Source organism: Astatotilapia calliptera, chromosome 13 (genome assembly GCF_964374335.1).
Source record: "Astatotilapia calliptera chromosome 13, fAstCal68.1, whole genome shotgun sequence".
Classification (NCBI taxonomy): Eukaryota; Metazoa; Chordata; class Actinopteri; order Cichliformes; family Cichlidae; genus Astatotilapia; species Astatotilapia calliptera.
Genome location: NC_137434.1, coordinates 221382 through 242022, shown reverse-complemented (window position 1 = coordinate 242022; position 20641 = coordinate 221382). Strand labels below are relative to the sequence as shown.

At 47.5% G+C, this 20641-nt stretch overlaps 1 protein-coding gene across 8 annotated transcripts in view; it reads left to right on the top strand.

Annotated features, from left to right (window-relative positions):
- ubr2 (ubiquitin protein ligase E3 component n-recognin 2) overlaps positions 1 to 20162 on the top strand; it is a 55764-nt gene extending 35602 nt beyond the window's left edge. Inside the window, exons 11-46 of one of the 8 annotated variants that reach the window (XM_026189260.2) lie at positions 1347 to 1445; positions 1847 to 2010; positions 2311 to 2410; positions 2499 to 2627; positions 2794 to 2977; positions 3057 to 3118; positions 3209 to 3319; positions 3396 to 3461; positions 3587 to 3703; positions 6195 to 6255; positions 6341 to 6465; positions 9291 to 9343; positions 9460 to 9562; positions 9650 to 9698; positions 9780 to 9934; positions 11573 to 11675; positions 12096 to 12205; positions 12296 to 12379; positions 12483 to 12661; positions 12923 to 13131; positions 13212 to 13305; positions 13375 to 13536; positions 13688 to 13776; positions 13849 to 13909; positions 13993 to 14141; positions 14257 to 14312; positions 14489 to 14585; positions 17712 to 17779; positions 17870 to 18008; positions 18098 to 18185; positions 18263 to 18393; positions 18473 to 18581; positions 18659 to 18793; positions 18919 to 19089; positions 19167 to 19268; positions 19364 to 20162. In XM_026189260.2, coding sequence (XP_026045045.1) covers positions 1347 to 1445; positions 1847 to 2010; positions 2311 to 2410; positions 2499 to 2627; positions 2794 to 2977; positions 3057 to 3118; positions 3209 to 3319; positions 3396 to 3461; positions 3587 to 3703; positions 6195 to 6255; positions 6341 to 6465; positions 9291 to 9343; positions 9460 to 9562; positions 9650 to 9698; positions 9780 to 9934; positions 11573 to 11675; positions 12096 to 12205; positions 12296 to 12379; positions 12483 to 12661; positions 12923 to 13131; positions 13212 to 13305; positions 13375 to 13536; positions 13688 to 13776; positions 13849 to 13909; positions 13993 to 14141; positions 14257 to 14312; positions 14489 to 14585; positions 17712 to 17779; positions 17870 to 18008; positions 18098 to 18185; positions 18263 to 18393; positions 18473 to 18581; positions 18659 to 18793; positions 18919 to 19089; positions 19167 to 19268; positions 19364 to 19505 — 4056 coding nt within the window. In that variant the 3' untranslated portion in view covers positions 19506 to 20162. Of the gene's footprint in view, positions 1 to 1179; positions 1279 to 1346; positions 1446 to 1846; positions 2011 to 2310; positions 2411 to 2498; positions 2628 to 2793; positions 2978 to 3056; positions 3119 to 3208; positions 3320 to 3395; positions 3462 to 3586; positions 3704 to 6194; positions 6256 to 6340; positions 6466 to 9290; positions 9344 to 9459; positions 9563 to 9649; positions 9699 to 9779; positions 9935 to 11572; positions 11676 to 12095; positions 12206 to 12295; positions 12380 to 12482; positions 12662 to 12922; positions 13132 to 13211; positions 13306 to 13374; positions 13537 to 13687; positions 13777 to 13848; positions 13910 to 13992; positions 14142 to 14256; positions 14313 to 14488; positions 14586 to 17711; positions 17780 to 17869; positions 18009 to 18097; positions 18186 to 18262; positions 18394 to 18472; positions 18582 to 18658; positions 18809 to 18918; positions 19090 to 19166; positions 19273 to 19363 lie in introns of all 8 variants that reach the window. The other 7 variants (XM_026189258.2, XM_026189259.2, XM_080287663.1 and 4 more) reach the window with 7 other exon arrangements.
- The last annotated feature ends 479 nt before the right edge of the window (positions 20163 to 20641 follow it).

The following is a 20641-nucleotide window of genomic DNA, read 5'->3' as shown; positions in this document are numbered from 1 at the left end:
ATCGTATCATCGGATCTGCAGGTGTATATTCTGGATACACGGGTGAAAAGAGCTGCTGAGGTGTCAACTGATCACCTCCTGGTGGTGAGTTGGATCAGGTTGTAGGTTAGGACTGTGGACAGGCTTGCCTCACTTAAACATATAGTGAGAGTGCAATGTGAATGCCGGGCACAGTTCGTGAGCTCTTGAACTCTTACTTCCAACTGAGCCATCAGGCTGAAGAACAATCCTATTGGCCTTTGTTAGCCTGCGGGACTTCACAGACAGCTGATGGGTACCGGAAGGTAAAGCGGAACACTTATTCAGACAGTGGCTGAAGCAAAAACTTGGGTGTGGGAGGAGTTCAGTAAGGTCAATGACTTTCCTTGAAAGCGATTCTGGCAAACTGCAGCGCTCTACAGCGCTCTACCCGCACTGTAGAGCGCTGCTGACTGAGGATATAGTTGGACGATGGAAGGAATACTTCCAGGACCTCCTTAATCCCACTGATACAACTTCTGTAGAGGAAGCAGCAAATGGGGGTGGTGAGTCATCCATCACTGGAGGCGAGGTCACTGAGGCAGGTAAACGACTCCTTGATGGCAGAGCCCCTGGGGTGGATGAGGTTTGCTGTGAGTTTCTGAAGGCTCAGATGTTGTAGGGCTGTGTTGGACACGTCTCTACAGTGTTGCATGGAGATGTAGGGCAGTACCTCTGGATTGGCAGACTGGTGGTTCTCAATTTGAAGAAGGATAGGATGATATATCAGGATAAAAATTCACTGAAGTTAAAGATGCTGGTGATCACTCAGCTAGAAAATGAATCATTAAAAAGTCGACTGACAGAAAGACTTCAGTGATCAAAGCACGTATGTCCACATATTATTCACAGGAATCGGTCTTCGGACTGAAAATAACCCTCAGGTGGGAAACAAATAATTTAAAATGGGTCATGCTGAGCTGATCGCCTAAAGCTGCTGCTGATCTTGATTAAAGAACCAGTCGCTGCTGTGCATGTGCTGTGTTAAGGTCAGGTTTACAGAACTAACAGAAGTCTTGATACACTTTTCTTTTGTGAGCTGTCTTAAAAATATCAGAGTTTTAGCGACAGGTTTTTAAAGGAGTCAGTGTGTGGGTGGTGGTGGGGTGTTGGGCGGACAGCAGCGACCTCTGACCCAGAGGTGAAATGTCGTCCCTCCAGAACTACAGACGCCTACAGACAGATTTTATGGAGGACGACCACGAGCGAGTGGTGTCAGTGACGTCGCTGTCTGTCCAGCTCTTCACCGTCCCGACCATGGTGAGTACTCCTCCTGCACCTCCACACAACTCTCTCTCTCTGTGTTCCCCTCTCTCTCCCGCTGCTAGAATTACGAACGCTTGCAGAACGACTATGTGAAAGACGACCACGGCCGTGAGTTCTCCATCACTGACCTGTCAGTGCAAATGTTCACCGTACCGTCACTGGTGAGTTCAGGTGGCTGCCGCCGGAGTAGATGTCATCCCACCGGCTGAGTTGTTTAAAGTGGGTGCTTCACCCTCAGGTGGAACAGATGTCAGACATCACTGAAAAAATGTTATGATCTAAAGTCATCCCTGAAGTTTCATTGAAAGCTGATTAGTTGATAATCAATAATTATAACAGATATAATTATTATTAATATATTATGTATTAATAATAGTATTAATAATAATCAGATCAATCACCTTTAAAGTTTAGTTCTTCAGAATCCACCAAAATAAATGTCACAAGCAAAGAAACACAGATCGAAATGATAACAGGCCCAACACTGAACATGAGGAACGACACGTCTGTACGTGTGTGGGGGTGTGTGTGTGTTGGTGTGTGGGTCTCAAATGTTCTGCAGGCCCGGATGCTGATGGTGGAGGAGAACCTGATGACCACCATCATCAGGACCTTTGTGGATCACCTCCGCCACAGAGACCCGCAGGGGCGCTTCCAGTTCGACCGCTACACCGCCCAGCAGGCCTTCAAGTTCGGGAGAGTCCAGAGCCTCATTGGTGACCTCAAGTGAGCCCCAGTTAGAGGTTATGAAGAGCCAGTTAGAGGTTATGAAGAGCCAGTTAGAGGTTAAGGGCCAGTTAGAGGTTAAGGGCCAGTTAGAGGTTATGAAGAGCCAGTTAGAGGTTAGTTGGAGACTAAACAGAGACTGGTTCTTGTGCGATGACCCTACACTGTGTATGCAGGGTACCCATGAATCCTGTTCTGTAGCTTGATGAATCTTCTTTCACAAGTGTAAACGCTGTGGGTGTGTGTCGTGTTTTATGATAAAACCAGGCCTGTCAGTGTAACCAGTGCTTCTACATGCAGGTATGTCCTGATCAGCCCTCCGTCCAAGTGGAGCGATCAGCTCAGACTCAAGTTTCTAGAAGGTTTCTACGCTTTTCTGGAGCTGCTCAAGTGCATGCAGGTAACATGGAGACAGTGTGAGGTTTACCTGTACAGGTGCAGCCCGAACATCTCTGAGCCTGTCTGTCTGTGAACCCACCTCCCTGCAGGGCATGGACCCAGTGGTGAGACAGGTGGGGCAGCATATTGAGATGGAGCCTGAGTGGGAGGCGGCGTTCACGCTGCAGATGAAGCTGACAAACATCATCACGATGATCCAGGAATGGTGCTCCACTGATGTGAGACAACACACTGAACACGCTACATGTAACATTACAAATGTTACCTTTTATGTTCCTACAGTTTATTTTTTGTTTTCTGGATCAATAATCTGATCAGTTTTAAATAAATAGATTGATTGAGTGAGCCATCCAAGCCTTTTCTTTGCTCCTTTGTGTGTGTCAGGAGCGTGTGCTGATCGAGGCCTACAAGAAGTGTCTGAGCGCTCTCAGTCACTGTCATAACAGCCTTCCAGATGGTGAGCAGCCAATCAGCTTGAGCCTGGCAGGCCACAGCGTGGAAACATTCAGGTATCAGGTGTCTCAGGAAAAAGTCTCCATACACCTGCCGGTCTGCAGGCTGCTGGCAGGTAAACACACACACACATTTTAAAAGTCACACCATCTGTCTCCACGTCCTGTTTGAAGTTGTATCAATCACCTCCTCAGGTCTGCACATCCTCCTCAGCAGAACAGAGGTGGCGTCTCATTTCCCTGAGCAGCTCCCATTGGTCAGTAACAGATTATTATTGATCCCTGATTGGAAACGCCATTTTCCAACCAGTTTGATTCATTGATTGTTGATGCCACGTGTCCCTCAGGGTGAACTAAGCCCCCCCCTTCTGATCGAACTCCCCCTCCGTTGCCTGGTGCTCTGTGCCCAGGTGCATGCTGGGATGTGGAGGAGGAACGGATTCTCACTGATTAATCAGGTGAGTTCTAACCTGTTAATCTATGCTGAAGAGATCAATGCTGATTAGCTAAGTTTTTTGCTGTTTGTTGTTTCAGATTTATTATTACCACAATGTAAAGTGTCGAGTCGAGATGTTCGACAAAGACATCATCATGCTACAGGTACAACTCGCCTCTACTGACGCTCCACTTATTCTACCAGTGCTGATTCAACAGCACTAATGCCTCTGTGAAGCGTTGGTGCAGACTCTCTGCTCATGCTTGCTGCTGTTTTTGGTTGGGTGCAGGCAGGGGCGTCCATGATGGATCCAAACCACTTCCTGATGATTGTTCTGAGTCGATTTGAAGTGTTTCACGTTTTCAGCACCGCTGACATCAGGAAAAGATACAGAGAGGCCAACAAGGTCAGTCCTCTTCTGTTGTCAAGACGCCATGATTTTACTGCTAAGCTTATCCGCCCCACCCTCGACACAGATACATTTCCAAAGATTGTTATGTTAAAGCTCCTGCAGCGTCAGGTGATGCAAAGCTGCAGCAGATTAAATTCAGACACCTGCATGAACAGACAAGAAGTCAGATTTTGCAGCAGGTCGCTTTGACTTGTCTGTTTATTTGCACGTAACGAGAAATTAGAATCACATCTGCAGGTCAGACATTCACATTACGTCGTGTTTGACATTCAAATCAAATCAAATCACTTTTATTGTCACATCACATGTGCAGGTACATTGGTACAGCACATGTGAGTGAAATTCTTGTGTGCGAGCTTCACAAGCAACAGAGTTGTGCAAAATACAATAATGTAAACAAGCAAAATACAAGAATGGCTACATCTGAAACTAATAAATATATGTACAATATATAATAGTATATGCATTTCTGGATGTGTATACTAAATATTTTTCTACGTGTGTGTGTGTACACATATTTTACAAATTAAATAGAGTAAACAATAAATAAAATATATAAAATATACAGAGTGAGACATGTGCAAAACAGTGGCATTACTGTACAGTATGGAGTGCATAATGTTGAAGTTCCAGTAGTGAAGCTGAGGTGTCTATGAAGTGTTCAGCAGTCTGATGGCCTGGTGGAAGAAGCTGTCTCTCAGTCTGCTGGTACGGGACCGGATGCTGCAGAACCTCCTTCCTGATGGAAGTAGTCTGAACAGTTTATGGCTGGGGTGACTGGAGTCCTTGATGATCCTCCCCGCTTTCCTCAGGCAGCGCTTCCTGTAGATGTCTTGGAGGGAGGGAAGCTCACCTCCAATTATCCGTTCAGAGCACCGCACTACTCGCTGGAGAGCTTTGCAGTTGTAGGTGGTGCTGTTGCCGTACCAGGTGGTGATGCATCCAGTGAGGATGCTCTCAATGGCACAGTGATAGAAGGTCCTGAGGATGCGGGGGCTCATGCCGAATCTTTTCAGTCTCCTGAGAAAGAAGAGGCGCTGCTGCGCCTTCTTCACTGTTTTGTTTGTGTGTACTGACCACGTAAGATCCTCAGCCAGGTGTACACCAAGGAACCGGAAGCTGCTCACTCTCTCCACAGCAGCGCCGTTGATGGTGATGGGGGTGTGTACTTCTCTGCACCTCCGGAAGTCCACTATCAACTCCTTTGTCTTTGCGACGTTGAGGGTGAGATGGTTGTCTTGACACCAGTGGGTCAGGGCGCTGACCTCTTCCCTGTAAGCCGTCTCATCACTGTTGGTGATAAGACCCACCACTGTAGTGTCGTCCGCAAACTTCACAATGATGTTGGAGTTGTTAGTGGCTGTGCAGTCGTAGGTGTAGAGTGAGTACAGGAGAGGGCTCAGTACACATCCCTGTGGAGCACCAGTGTTCAGTGTGATGGGGGATGAGGTGATGCTGCCCAGTCTGACCACCTGGCGTCTGTCAGACAGGAAGCTAAGGATCCAGCTGCAGAGGGAGCTGCTCAGTCCTAGATCCTGCAGTTTCCTGTCCAGCTTCGAGGGAACGATGGTATTGAATGCTGAGCTGTAATCTACAAACAGCATCCTCACATACGTGTCTCTCTTCTCCAGGTGTGACAGGGCAGTGTGTAGTGTCAGGGCTATGGCATCATCAGTGGACCTGTTGTGGCGGTATGCAAACTGTAGAGGGTCCAGTGAGTTGGGTAGTGCAGAGCAGATGAAGTCCCTGACCAGCTTCTCGAAGCATTTGCTTACGATGGGGGTCAGGGCTACAGGTCGCCAGTCGTTCAATGAGGAGATGGTGGAGGATTTGGGTACAGGGACGATGGTGGCCATTTTGAAGCAGGCTGGGACTACAGACAGAGAGAGGGAAAGGTTGAAGATGTGCGTGAACACTCCAGCCAGCTGAGCCGCGCATGACTTGAGGACGCGGCCGGGAATCCCGTCCGGACCTGTAGCTTTGCGTGCGTTCACCTTCCTGAAGCACTTCCGCACATCCTCCTCAGACACAGTGTGCGCACTGACATCATCCGCGGTGCGCACACTGTCCGGTCTCATGGTGTTCGCTGTGTCGAATCTAGCGTAGAATACGTTTAGATCCTCACACAGAGAAGCCGTGGTCTGCGGTGTGCTGGTTTTCCCTCTAAAGTCTGTGATCGTGTTTAGTCCCTGCCACATACTCCGAGGGTTGTCAAACTGTTGCTCCACCCTGTCCCTGTACTCACGTTTGGCTGCTTTGATCGTCTTCCGGAGTTGGTAATGTGCGTGTTTGTAGTCCGATGTGTTCGCGGAGGCAAAGGCGGTGCTCCGTGCCGCGCGAACATCTCCGTTAATCCAGGGTTTTTGATTTGGGAAGGATTTTAAGAAGGATTCAAGTCCTCAAAAATCCATTTGCAATGTTGAATCTTTCGAGTTAAACGCTACAGGTGTATGACTGACTCCTCCCACTCTGTCCTGTGTTTCAGGACCTGGTCCAGCAGAACACTCTCATCGAAGAGATGCTTCATCTCATCATTATGGTGGTCGGTGAGTTTGTTTCCTCTGAAAATGAGTCAGAGAGGTCGCCTTGTCCAGGTGCAACATTAGCACTGCCTCTGCATGTGTGTTACAGGTGAGCGGTACGTGGCGGGCGTTGGCCAGGTGGAGCCCTACGATGAGGTCAGAAGAGAAATCATCCACCTGCTGTCCATCAGACCGATGGCTCACAGCGAGCTTGCCAAGGCTCTACCTGAGAATGTGAGACCCTAACCTGTCTGTTAATGTTTTTTTAGTTATGCTGTTACATATTTGTAAGTATTTGTGAGTTCTGCTTTTAAAAGTTTATTAACCCTCTGGGCTCGACGGACGCGTCGGCACATCCAAATCACACGACCAATTTAAGATGACTTTGCAACAAGATGCAGCCAACCCGAGTCTCCAAGTTTAAAGTCTAAGTGCGGACTTCAAACTATATACAAGTTTTTAAGTTGTGTTGATAGGACACGAAAAACCAGAGTCATGATCAAAAATATACCTGATGTTTTTTGCTGAATACTATCGGCACTCTCTGCTTGTGACCAAATAAAAGAAAGAAAAAGCACCGCTTTCCTATTGGTGGAAAAATGTACCATGTCAACCAATCACAAAATGATATGGCAACATGTGACAATTGGTTGTTTAGGAAGAAGGAGAGGTTTTAGGAGTGACAGCGGTGAGAGAGTGTTTAGACACAAGAGATTTGTGACATTCAGTGTGTTTGGAGTGTGTAGTTGATGTGTACTTTTATGTAGTTTGCAGTTTTATGCAGTTACCCTGTACTTTTGTGTAGTTCGTGTGTACTTTTGTGTAGTTGGTGTGCAGTTTTGTGTAGTCTTTTGTGTTGTCAGTGGGTAGTTTTGTGTAGTTTGTGGCTAGTTAGTGCGTACTTTTGTGTAGTGTGTGCAGTTTTAACTACACTCAACAAAAATATAAACCCAACACCTTTGTTACTGCTCCCATTCCCCATGGGATGGACGTAGAGACCTAAAATTCATTCCAGATACACAATATAACCATCCCTCCCAAACAGTGGTCACAAATCAGTCCAAATGTGTGGTAGTGGGCACATCTGCTATATTGAGATAATCCATCCCACCTCACAGGTGTGCCACATCAGGATGCTGATCTGACATCATGAGTAGTGCACAGGTGTACCTCAGACTGCCCACAACAAAAGGCCACCCTGGAATGTGCAGTTTTGTCTCACAGCAAAATGCCACAGATGCCACAAGCAATGAGGGAGCGTGCAATTGGCATGCTGACAGCAGGAATGTCAACCAGATCTGTCGCCCGTGCATTGAATGTTAATTTCTCAACCATAAGCCGTCTCCACAGGCGTTTCAGAGAATATGGCAGCACATCCAACCGGCGTCACAACCGCAGACCTCGTGTAACCACACCAGCCCAGGACCTCCACATCCAGCAGGTTCACCTCCAAGATCGTCTGAGACCAGCCACCCAGACAGCTGCTGGAACAATTGGTTTGCACAACCAAACAATTTCTGCACAAACGGTCAGAAACCGTCTCAGGGATGCTCAACTGCATGCCCGTCGTCCTCATCGGGGTCTTGACCTGACTCCAGCTCGTCACCGTAACAGACTTGTGTGGGCAAATGCTCACATTCGATGGCGTCTGGCACGTTGGAGAGGTGGTTCCCATTGTTCAGGGCAGATGGCAGCTGAGAATGTCCCCGTTCTTGCATGGCCAGCATACTCACCGGACATGTCACCCATTGAGCATGTTCGGGATGTGCTTGACCGGCGTATACGACAGCGTGTACCAGTTCCCACGAATATCCAACAACCTCGCACAGCCATTGAAGTGGAGTGGACCAACATTCCACAGGCCACAATTGACAATCTGATAGACTCCATGCGACGATGTGTTGCACTGCATGAGGCAAATGGTGGTCACACCAGATACTGACCGGTTCTGGGTCCCCAGACCCCCAATAGCGCAAAAAACTGCACATTCCAGGGTGGCCTTTTGTTGTGGGCAGTCTGAGGTACACCTGTGCACTACTCATGATGTCAGATCAGCATCCTGATGTGGCACACCTGTGAGGTGGGATGGATTATCTCAATATAGCAGATGTGCCCACTACCACACATTTGGACTGATTTGTGACCACTGTTTGGGAGGGATGGTTATATTGTGTATCTGGAATGAATTTTAGGTCTCTACGTCCATCCCATGGGGAATGGGAGCAGTAACAAAGGTGTTGCGTTTAAATTTTTGTTGAGTGTAGTTAGTGGGTAGTTTTGTGTTGTTGGTGTGCAGTTTTATGTACTTAGTGTGCAATTTTGTGTAGTTAGTCGACTGCTGAATGTCACAGTTGCTGCCAAAAAGCCACCAAAGGCAGATTACAGTGTAAACTGTGTCTCCAACACCTGCTGCTGTCTGGCCTGCAGGTATCAGGCTGTGATGTTCTCCTTTATCTTATAGTGGACACAAATTATATTTTAGAGTGGCGGAAATAATTTGTGTGGCATGATATTTGATGCAGAACAGCTGATTGTTCTGTGAATTGTTTGAAATGGTTTGAAATGGCCCGCCTTGGCTGCATTTTTAGGTAAATAGATGCAAATAACTTGTGCATAGGTTATTAAAATGTACAGTTTATATTTGCATTTCAAATTACGAAAATGATTCATTAATGTTTGTGTTAGTTACAGCAAAAAATATAACCTTTTTTTCTACTCAGATTTTATGTTTTTTACCTGACTTTAGATCAGTTGTGTTAATACAACTGTAGTAGTTTGACTGTAAATTCAGACATGTGAGGTCGTGCTGAAAAGAATGATACCAAACAAGGCAAAGTAAATGAGTAAAATCAAAGGTAACCCCAGAGCGTTAAACTCAGACACTTTGTAAGGCTCGATCATACAAGATCTGCTGAACAGGTGAACCCTGACTTACCTGAGGCTAAAATGTTTTGTTTGTTTGCTATTCAGTGTTTCTGAGCGCAGGGAATTTACTGTTTTTACTTCTGTGCGCTGAAACATTTTTAGTTTGATGTAATAACCTGAGTTTGTGTCTTCAGGGGAACAAGGAGACGGGGCTGGAGAGAGTCATCGACAGCGTGGCTTCATTCAAGTCAGTCTTCCACCTCAAATATCATCAGTCCACCTTAAATACACGTGCATCCTTACAATTTCTCTTTGTTCTCTATGTTACAATAACTGCAGTACTGAGTGTATTTGTACTAACAGGAAACCAGGTGTGACAGGTAGAGGGCTGTATGAGCTCCGCCCTGAGTGGAACAGATACTTCAACCTGTACTTCCATCACTACAGCAGAGCTGACCAGTCAAAGGTACGCTCACTGATCTGGATGCGGATCAGAGCGTTATTGATTGGTGTACGTGTTGTTGCTATGGTAACGCTGCGTCCTGTGTTTCAGGCTGAGGAAGCTCAGAGAAAGCTGAGGAGACAGAGTGGCGAGGACACAGGTAAGCACACCTGTACAAAACACCAGCAGGAAGACTGATGGATGACATGGTCACCTTGGTAACGTGTCTTTGTGTGCATAGCCCTGCCCCCTCCCCCTCCTCCCCCCCTCTGCCCTCTCTTCGGCAGCCTGGTGAACCTCCTGCAATGTGATGCGCTGCTCGCCATAGAGGGCGCCGTGCTGCAGTGGGCCGTGGAGCCCAGCGGGGGGGGCTGGACTGAGTCCATGCTGCAGAGGGTGAGTGTGTGTGTTTAGAATAGAGTAGCTCTTTATTGTCGTTGCACATGAAATAAAATGTAAATGAGGGAGCAAGAATAAATAAGCAACAGGAGGGACACACTGGAGAGGAGAGGTCTGGGAACCAGTCCAGAGACTTGGTCTGAACACAGTGTGAGTGGCCTGAGTGATGGGGGGTTAGTCAGACCATGGGCCTTTCTCAATACGCAAGTCCGTACTCGGGTTACAGACTCACGATTTGTACAACTGGAACACCAGCGTACTTGATGATGTCACAGTTTTTACTGCTGTCACCTCTTAATTTAACTGTGAGTAATATGTTATGAAGCTGAACTTTCATCTCAGCCAAACCGATTTACTCAGGAACAAATAAAACACTGAAATAAACCAAACATTAACATTTAGAAGTGATCTACGTGACTTATATATCATGTTTAACCTGAGTAGCCAAAGACCGCAGGTGGTTTGAAAACGATCTGCCGGTAGTTCGCTGTTCCTGCTGGCTCTAGTGACCCTTGACCTCCCGGTCAGCTATCGAGTTGGTGGGTACAGACGTCTCTGAAAACGTCGGAGCACTTTTGCAAGTATGTGATGTTTTGATAAACCGAGCAGATATTTGAAGCTTACACAGCTACATTCTCGCCTGAAAGTATCTAAAAATGTTATTTTAAGAGTAATATTTAAATTTAAACGTTTTTAGCCGCACTCCTCCACCATTGCCATGTTTGAGCTTTGGACGAAATGCATTCTGGGATATTTAGCTGTACCAAGTACACACAAGTCACCGCCGATGTATGCTCGATAAAATTTGCGGAGCGAGAACACATCTGGGAATTTTTCACGTTCTCGGCTTGATGTGTACTTTGAATTGGAACAGTACTTGGTCTCCGACTGATGACATATCACGAGTCCACGAGTACTGTATTGTCCCCCTGGTAGGACGCTTGACCTGTTGGTGGCATTTGTAGAGTACAGATTGCAAACTTGCCTCATTAATGTCCCCAACAATGATATGGACAGATATGCTCTCTCTGCTGTTTACTAATAGTAAGTTGGAGGTGGTTGAGCGCTGAGCTAACGTTAGCATCAGGGGGATGTAAACAATGGTAACTATGGCTACCGTTAGCTTGCAAGGTAGATCAAAGGGACATGACATGACCTCTGAGTCCGGTGAGCAGTGACTGTTTATAGTTGTGTTGTTACGACTGTAGTCCTACAGCCCCTGCCCTTACCTTTGTTGTGGTCCTGGTGGTGTAGGGTCCAGCCTGGTGACTCCACTGGGGCATCAGGGATGTTAGGATGGAGCCAGGATTCAGTTACACTCAGTAGACAACACTCCCAGACAACACGGTTGTAGTACATCTCTGATTGTAGCTCCTCCCTTTTGTTTGTGAGGGATCTGGTGTTGGTGAGGAAGCTGGGTGAAAGCGGAGATTTGCGTTGCTGTTTTCGATAGTCAGCTCTGCGTCCCGCTTTTGTTTTCTCGTGTGTTCATCAGTGTTAGATCAGGTGACCAGTTTTAATGGCTGACTGTAATCATCACTGTGATCTTCAGAAACACCTGTAGAGGCCGCCCTCTGTCCTAAATAAAATGAACATCAGATTCAAAGTGTGTGTGTGTTTGTACCTCACCTGCAGGTGCTCCACCTGGTGGGCATGGCTCTGCTGGAAGAGCAGCAGCAGCTGGAGAGCAGCAGCGGAGATGAAGATGTCACTTTCAACTACACCTGCAAGATCACACGTTAGTACACCTGTGTGTATGTGTGTGTGTTTGAGTGTTTACCTGTGTGTGTGTGTGTGTGTGTGTGTGTTTGAGTGTTTACCTGTGTGTGTGTGTGTGTGTGTGTGTGTGTGTGTGTGTGTGTTTGAGTGTTTACCTGTGTGTGTGTGTGTGTGTATGTGTGTGTGTGTGTGTGTGTGTGTGTGTGTGTGTGTGTGTGTGTGTGTTTGAGTGTTTACCTGTGTGTGTGTGTGTGTGTGTGTGTGTGTGTGTGTGTGTGTGTGTGTGTGTGTGTGTGTGTGTGTGTGTTTGTGTTTGAGTGTTTACCTGTGTGTGTGTGTGTGTGTGTGTGTGTGTGTTTGTGTGTGTGTTTGAGTGTTTACCTGTGTGTGTGTGTGTGTGTGTGTGTGTGTGTGTGTGTGTGTGTGTGTGTGTGTTTAGGTCCAGGTGAAGCACCCAGTACTTCAGGAAGTGTCCTGGCTCTGCTGGAAAGTCTGCAGAACACTCCTCACCTGGAAGTCCATAAAGACATGATCACCTGGATTCTCAAGGTAACCGCTGATGTCACTGTGATGTCATTGTGAATTAACACCAGAGTGAAGGTGTGAAGCTGAATCAGTATGATCTCTGTGTGTGTGTAGATGGTGTCAAACATCAAAATGATGAGAGAGCGAACATCGTCAGCCTCCTCTTTTACCGTCAGCCTGGAAAGAGGCTCTGAGGAGGTGAGACTCAGCACCGCTTCCTCTTCCCTGGTTATCTACTGACTGATTGGCTCATTAACGTATGTGTTGATTAAGTGATGAATTGATTGGTTCCGTGCTGCAGACGATGAGGGACAAAGATAAGGCAGAGAGGAAGAGGAAAGCGGAGATGGCGAGGCTCCGCAGGGAAAAGATCATGGCTCAGATGTCAGAGATGCAGAAACACTTCATCAACGAGAACAAAGAGCTGTTCCAGCAGAGCATGGAAGAGCTGGAGGCGTCCACGTCAGCTGCCGACCACAGGTACAACTGCATATTTACACCAGTACATTCCTAATACACCTGTATACCCACTTTCATTCACATTTACTAGATGCCTTACTATCAGCTGAGCACAGGTATGACTGTACAAAGCCGTATTTATCTGTTGGAATATGAAATGCACTTAACATTAAGTGCAGGCAAGGACTGGTACACCTGTGGACTCACCTGCTGCAGAGCACACGTGTGATTGAAGAGCTTATTCAGAGAATATTAAAAGATCCTCTCCCTCCTGCTTTACAGTCCTCCCAGTGCAGAGCTCACCTGTGTGTCCCAGGTGGCTGTTGGTCCCAGGAGGGTGGGAGGGACTGAGCGCCGACAGCTGGTCACCTGTATCCTGTGTCAGGAAGAGCAAGAGGTCAGAGGTCACAGCAGAGCAATGGTGCTTGCAGCATTTGTCCAAAGGTCCACTGTTCTGTCCAAAAACCGCCACTGCAACCTGCCCAACCCAGGTGGGCAGAGCTCCAGTTTGACATCATCAGGCGAGTGACCAGTCGAAGTTCAGGTGTTAACCTGTGATCGTGTGTTTCAGAGCACCGTGACCCCCTGTTCATGCACCCCGACCTCTGTCTGGGGATTCACACCGCCAGCTGTGGACACATCATGCACGCCACCTGCTGGCAGAGGTGACTCCCCTCACTTGCACACCTTCCAGTCGGCTCTCAGGATGTTACACCTGTCCTCACTCTGTTCAGGTACTTTGAGGCGGTACAGCTGAAGGAGCAGCGGCGTCAGCAGCGTCTGAGAGGCCACACGAGCTACGATGTGGAGAACGGCGAGTTCCTCTGTCCACTCTGCGAGTGTCTGAGCAACACCGTGATCCCCATGCTACCGCACGCAGCCTCACCTGACCACAGGTACGCTCACCTGACTGCAGTGAGACACTCACACAATAAGCACACCTGTGCTGACCACAGGTACACAGGTTCCTGGCTTTTACCTGATGTTGCGTGAATGGTTTTCTCTCTCTCTCTCTCTGTTTTTTTTTTTTTTTTTCTTCTTCTTCAGTGTTGAAAATCCTAGTTTCGAGGTGTGGCTTAAGACAACCAATCAGCTGATAGCAGCTCTGCACTCTGCACACAGGACGCAGTCTGAAGGTGAGTTACCTGTAAGAAAACTGAGTCAAACTGAGCCGTGTGTGTTAATGTTAATTAATGCGTGTGTTACAGGTGCAGCAGAAGAGGCGGAGCCTGTCGTTCCTCAAGGGTTCAGAGTAGACTTCACGCCACAGTGAGTCATGTGCTGTTTGTACTGATCCTGATCAATAACCTAATGGGACATTACGTGGTGATGATGTCATTGTGATGTCACAGGAACCCATTCTCAAGCAGCATCAGTGAGATGATTACCACTTTCAGCCTGTCCACCTATAAGGTGGGACTGAAGGTGAACCCCAACGAGCAGGACCCCCGAGTCCCGGTGCTGAGCTGGTCCTCCTGCGCCTACACCATCCAAAGCATAGGTATACACACCCGAGACAGATGCACGCACAACCACCCGAGACAGGTGTACACCTGACACAGGTGTGCTCCCACCTGAGAGGTCACAGGTTGTCCTGTTATTTTGTTTTTCTGCAGAGCGCCTGCTAATGGATGAGGAGAAGCCACTTTTTGGAAGTTTACCTTGCCGACAGGTAACACTGTTTATGACAAAGAAGAGCTGTGAATGGTCAGGCAGAGGGGGTGGGGTTTAAGAAGAGTTCACCGAATATATTATAGATCAGTGTATTGATTACTGAGTTCTGTGCGTCGATTGGTCTCCGGCGGATGCTGCGGTTTCCTTGGTAACCTGATAATGTGTGTGTTGCAGGACGACTGTTTGAGTTCTCTCACCAGGTTCAGTTCAGCGTGTTGGACTGCAGCTCCTCTGAAAACTGTTCACACCCACTTCATCAGACTGTTGTCAGGTACAAACACACACAGTCTCATTTACACTCAATGCCTCAATTTACAAAAGAGACCTATTACTGACAAACACACTAAAATTTCAACAATAAAAGAAACAAAATGTAAAAGAGTCCCCAGAGACGATTTCACAGACGCATTTGTACGTCTTTTGAAGTCTGCAAGTGAAGAGAGCTTCAGATCGTTGTGCAATGAGGACAGAGCAGAAAAGGAGAAAGCCTTCTTCCCAAGCTCTGTACGAACTGATGGAACAACGAACGTAATGATGTCCTGAGTCTGCAGTCTGTGACTGTTTGTGCAACATATACTCTGATATATAAGAGGACAATAAATCAGAATAGATTTTATAGAGAAAGTGATACCTGCGTGGGGCCAATGAGGACCAGTCAACCTGAGAACAGTGGTGTGTTAAAGGTTTGCAGCCAGTTATAAATCTGAATGCCTGGCCATAGACAGCAAATCTAACAGGTGAAGAGAGCAAGCATAGGTATCCAGTAATGTCTGACATAAAATGCCATGATCAGCAGTGTCAAAGATTTCTGCTAGATCAATAAAAAGAGCTGCACTGTAGTTCTTTGTGTCCAAGGCTTCATAGACATCATTGAGAACAGTTAGAGTACTGCGCAGTTTCCTGATGAAAGGAGATAAAATACTATTTTCATCCAGATAACTTTGAAGTTGACTATTTACCAGTTTGGAACGACCACCCTCTCCAATCCAGACTCAACGACCTCCACCACACCTCTCACCCCCCTTTCCTCCTCCCTGAAACTCAGAATACACACTCAGGATGTGAGCCGACTATTCCAGAAACAGAAGCCCAGGAAAGCCCCCGGACCAGACAGCGTCTCACCGGTTGATCTGATATCCTCGTGTTGGTGTTGTTCCCAGATCATCATACTAAATGTTGTTCCAGGATCAACGTTGCAAGTGACCAATCAGAATGTTGTGATGTCATACTTTTGCGACTTCGGGAAAAACCGGCGTAAAACAAAAAACTGTACTTAAGCTGCGTGAAACCGCCTCTGTCCGCCGATCAACGGACCCTGACCCTGACCCTAACCGTAACCCTTTAATAAACAGTAAGCAGAATTGATATTGTCCTTGCAACATTGGAATTTCATAAATGCACGAATGGCTTGGTGCGCAAAGGAATAACGTCACAACAATGTGATTGGTCACTTGCAATGTTGAACCTGGAACAACATTTTCATGATGGTCTGGGAACAACACCAACACGAGGATATCAGATCATCCGCGTCTCACCCTCCTGCCTCAAAACCTGTGCTGAACAGCTGGCTCCCATCTTTACTCGCATCTTCAACAGATCCCTGGAGCTGTGTGAAGTTCCCTCCTGCTTCAAACGCTCCACCATCATCCCTGTTCCCAAGAAATCCACCATCACAGGACTGAATGACTACAGACCTGTCGCCTTGACGTCTGTGGTCATGAAATCCTTCGAACGACTGGTGTTAGCCCATCTGAAAGACATTACAGGCCACCAGCTGGACCCTCTGCAGTTTGCCTACCGGGCAAACAGGTCAGTGGATGATGCAGTGAACATGGGGCTGCATTACATCCTGCAACACCTTGACCGCCCGGGAACTTATGCCAGGGTCCTGTTTGTGGACTTTAGTTCGGCTTTTAACACCATTGTGCCTGAACTTCTTTCCTCCAAACTCTCCCAGCTCAGCGTGTCACCAGCTACCTGTCAGTGGATCGCCAGCTTCCTGACAGACAGGAAGCAGCAAGTGAGGCTGGGGGAGATCACCTCTGAAACCCGGTCCCTCAGTATTGGTGCCCCTCAAGGATGTGTCCTCTCACCACTACTGTTCTACCTCTACACTAACGACTGCACCTCCAGTAACTCAGCTGTCAAACTCCTAAAGTTTGCAGATGACACCACTGTCATTGGCCTCATTCAAGATGGTGATGAGTCTGCATACCGGCAGGAAGTTGAGCGGCTGGTACTCTGGTGCAGTCAACACAATCTGGAGCTGAACACTCTTAAGACTGTAGCGATGACAGTGGACTTCAGGAGACATCCCTCAACTCTGCTCCCCCTCACCATATCAGACAGCCCTGTGTCGACTGTGAAGACCTTCAAGTTCCTGGGTACAACCATCTCCCAGGACCTGAAGTGGGAGACCAACATCAACTCCATCCTCAAAAAGACCCAGCAGAGGATGTACTTCCTGAGACAACTGGGGAAGTACAGTCTTCCACAGGAGCTGCTGATCCAGTTCTACACTGCGGTCATTGAGTCTGTCCTGTGCTCCTCCATCACAGTCTGGTATGGAGCAGCCACTAAACAGGACAGGAGCAGACTGCAGCGGACTGTACGGGCAGCAGAAAGGATCGTCGGCACCCCCCTGCCCTCCATCCAGGATCTGTACCTCTCAAGAACCAGGAAACGGGCAGGGAAAATCATCGCAGACCCCTCACACCCTGCACACAGACTTTTTGATCTGCTGCCCTCTGGCAGACGGTACAGAAGCCTGCAGACCAGGACCACCCGACACAGGAACAGTTTCGTTCCCCTCTTTCTTTCCCATCTCCCTTCTTAACAGTTGACCTGTCACACTGCTCCCACTGCCAGACTGCAGCTGCCTTATGCACATTTTGTAGTATTCATTCCACCTCATTCATTTCTGTATTTTATGTATATAAGTTAGATTCGTTATTTATAGTTGGTTTACATAGCTTTGTGTATGTGTGAATGGGTGGATGACTGGATGTGTAAAGCGCTTTGGGGTCCTTAGGGACTAGGAAAGCGCTATACAAATGCAGGCCATTTACCATTTACCATGTATGTGTAATGTGTATATATAGACGTGTGTGTGTGTGTGTGTGTGTGTGTGTGTGTGTGTGTGTGTGTGTGTGTGTGATTTACATTGCTGTGCTTGAGAGCCACCATCTACCGGAACCAGATTCCCTGTATGTGTCTGCACATATACTTGGCCAATAAACACGATTCTGATTCTGGAAATTATCCTGCAATTATTAACCATTGAGGGCGATAACATTTATTTGATATATATATACACATATATTTATACATGTGTGTGAGTGTGTGTGTATATATATGTATATCTGTTATATATAATTGTGTGTGTTTGTTTGTTTAGCTCTGGTTCCAGACACTCAGGTAGAAAATACTCCGAGTATCCTCGAGATCGACATGTTTCACCTGCTGGTGAGTTTATACACCTGTCCATCGTGGACCACTTAAAGCTCCGTTTTCGTCGGGTGAGTGCAGGTGACTCTGATTTCTCGGCATCTGCAGGTTTACTCTGTGCTGGCATACTCCTCTGTTCACTGTTTGGACCAATCAGGATGCGGTGTGGTGGACTCGAGCCACCTCCACCTCCTTCACTTGGTCACTGTGGCTCACCTGGTTCAGATCCTGCTCACCTCCACCACAGGTGTCGCTCTCTCTCACTCACACACAGTCTCTTGAGTTTTGTGAACCCGATGCTTCTGTCTCACCTGTGTGTATTACCTGTGTGTGCAGAGGAGGTATGTATGGATCAGGACAACAGTGGATCAGAGGAGGAGCTCACCTGTCAGCTGTACAGCACACTGAGGAAACACCTGGGCAGGTGAGTTTGGATTGTGAGACATATTTACCCTGTTAGTACATTCAAAATCAGTAAAGAGGACTTCATTTCATCATCAGTGTGTTACCTGAGGTGTCCTCTGGGTGGCAGCTGTATCGTTGTCTTAAAGCTGGTGTCCTGCCGTTCCTCCGAGCCGCCGCCCTCTTCTTCCACTACCTGAACTCCACAGCGCCTCCCGCTGAGCTGATGAGTAAGACGAACACCGAGCAAAGTTCCTGTAACGATTCTGTTACACTGTGTGTTCACAGAAGTGTGTGTGTTTGTTGTAGTTGCAGGTCCTGGTCAGTGGGAGGCACTGTGCAGCTACCTCAGTCTGCCCTCCAACCTGCTGCTACTTCACCACAACCAGCAAACACTGCTGAAGCCGCTCATACACAGGTAACACCTGAATGACGCATCTCATACTCCAAAGTACCTGGAAAAGCATTACCTGACACTCCTGTGTGTGTGTTCAGTTGGTGTTGTCATCCAGGTATGAGACAGACCCTGCAGGGGGGCGGAGCCATCATCAGGTTCCCCAGAGAGTCAAATCGACTCATCGAGTTGCCGGAAGATTACAGCGTGCTCATCAATCAGGCGTCCAGCTTCACGTCAGTGAACACACAGTGAGATCAGAGTGATCGATTTAAAAAGGATCAATGCTGTGAAGTTCTTTTGTGAGGTGACCTGAAACTTTGCCGGCCCATCTGAACTCACCTAAGTGTTACATGTGCAGGTGTCCGCGCTCAGGCGGGGATAAGTCTCGCGCTCCCACGCTGTGCCTGGTGTGCGGCTGCATGCTGTGCTCTCAGAGTTACTGCTGTCAGACGGAGGTGGACGGCGAGGACGTGGGCGCCTGCACCGCACACACCTTCACCTGCGGAGCTGGCCTCGGCCTATTCCTCAGGTAACGCCTGCACAAGTGAACTGACGCATGTCGCTCGGCCATGCCCTGCTAACCTGTGTGTGTCTGTGTGTGAGCAGGGTCAGAGAGAGTCAGGTGTTGTTTGTAGCAGGTAAAACAAAGGGCTGCTTCTACCCGCCCCCATACCTGGATGACTATGGAGAAACTGACCAGGGCCTCAAGTATGTACGTTTGGTTGTTCAGCCCCACCCCCTCTACCAGTTTGTTTGGCCCCACCCCTGACCACACCCTCTACCTGTTTATTTGTTTGTTACAGGCGTGGGAATCCTCTCCACCTGTGTGCCGAGCGTTACAGGAAGATCGAGCGCCTGTGGCGCCAGCACGGCATCGCTGAGGTCATAGGTCACGCCCAGGAGGCCAATCAGGCGCTGGTTGCTATCGACTGGCAGCACCTGTGATGTTTGACTCTGCGCCGCCCCTGCCCTTAGAGAGACACTGATTGGCTCTCAATTGTGTCCCGCCCCTTTCTATATAAAACCACATCCTTGAACCAATAAGCTGCCTGCTTGATGCTAAGTTGCTTTCAGGGATTTTTCACCTTTGACCCTCCACATGTCTCTCCACCAATCAGTGTGGGACAGGAACAGGAAGCTCGAATTCGGTCCAGTGACGCCCTGCCTCCTGACTTCAAACACATCACCACCTTCATTTCTGATTGGCTAAGAGCATAAAGCAGCCATCTCCATGGTAGCAGATTGATGGATGGATGGTCAGTAAAGTGTCTGGTAGGGGTTGAGCTTCAGCTGAAGACTGATCAGTGAAGACATATCAGAGCACATATCAGCGATCGATCGCTTTTTACTTTAGTTTAACATTTTGCTTAGAACTGATTGGTGGCGTGCTGTGTGATGTCACTTTCTGTGTTTTACTTTTGAATGCTGAGAATTATTTAAAACATGGCGCGGTCAGGTCTTCAGCTTGATGTCTTTTGTTTTTTGGGGGTATTTTTTAATGGCTGTCAGCTGAGCGCCTCATTGATCACATGATCTGTTAATATGTGAATTCCTGTATAAACGAGGACGTGTATGATAAAAACAATAAAAACTTTAAAGTGACATCACTTCCTGTCAGTTCATTACTTCAGGGGCAGATACCCTGTTATGAGGACATAGACATTCCAGTAAGCCTGCTCTCAACTGTCAGGTGGGTCAAATCTGTGGAGGTAAAGAAGTAGCTAATCAATAAACTGAGAAAACACCTGCTGGAGGTGGAGCTTGTTCAAGTGAAGCAAAGATTGGTTGTTGTTGTTTTTTTATATTGACAACTTTTAATTGCGCTGAGCAAACATGAAAATGTGGAAATCCTATAAAAGGTAAGAATGTGTGTGTATTGCTCATATTGAGGTGTATTCATTTATAGGTGATTTACTGTATCAGAAACTTCAGTCAGAGTCAGTTGAGTCGCTTTCTTGTGGAAGGCTAGGTGACGTCAGCGACACGACAAATCGTCAGCGATTTGTCAGGAACCTGATAAGTTGATGACAGTACTTGGAGGTGAAACAATTTTTAATTTTATTCTATTTTATTAAGTTTTG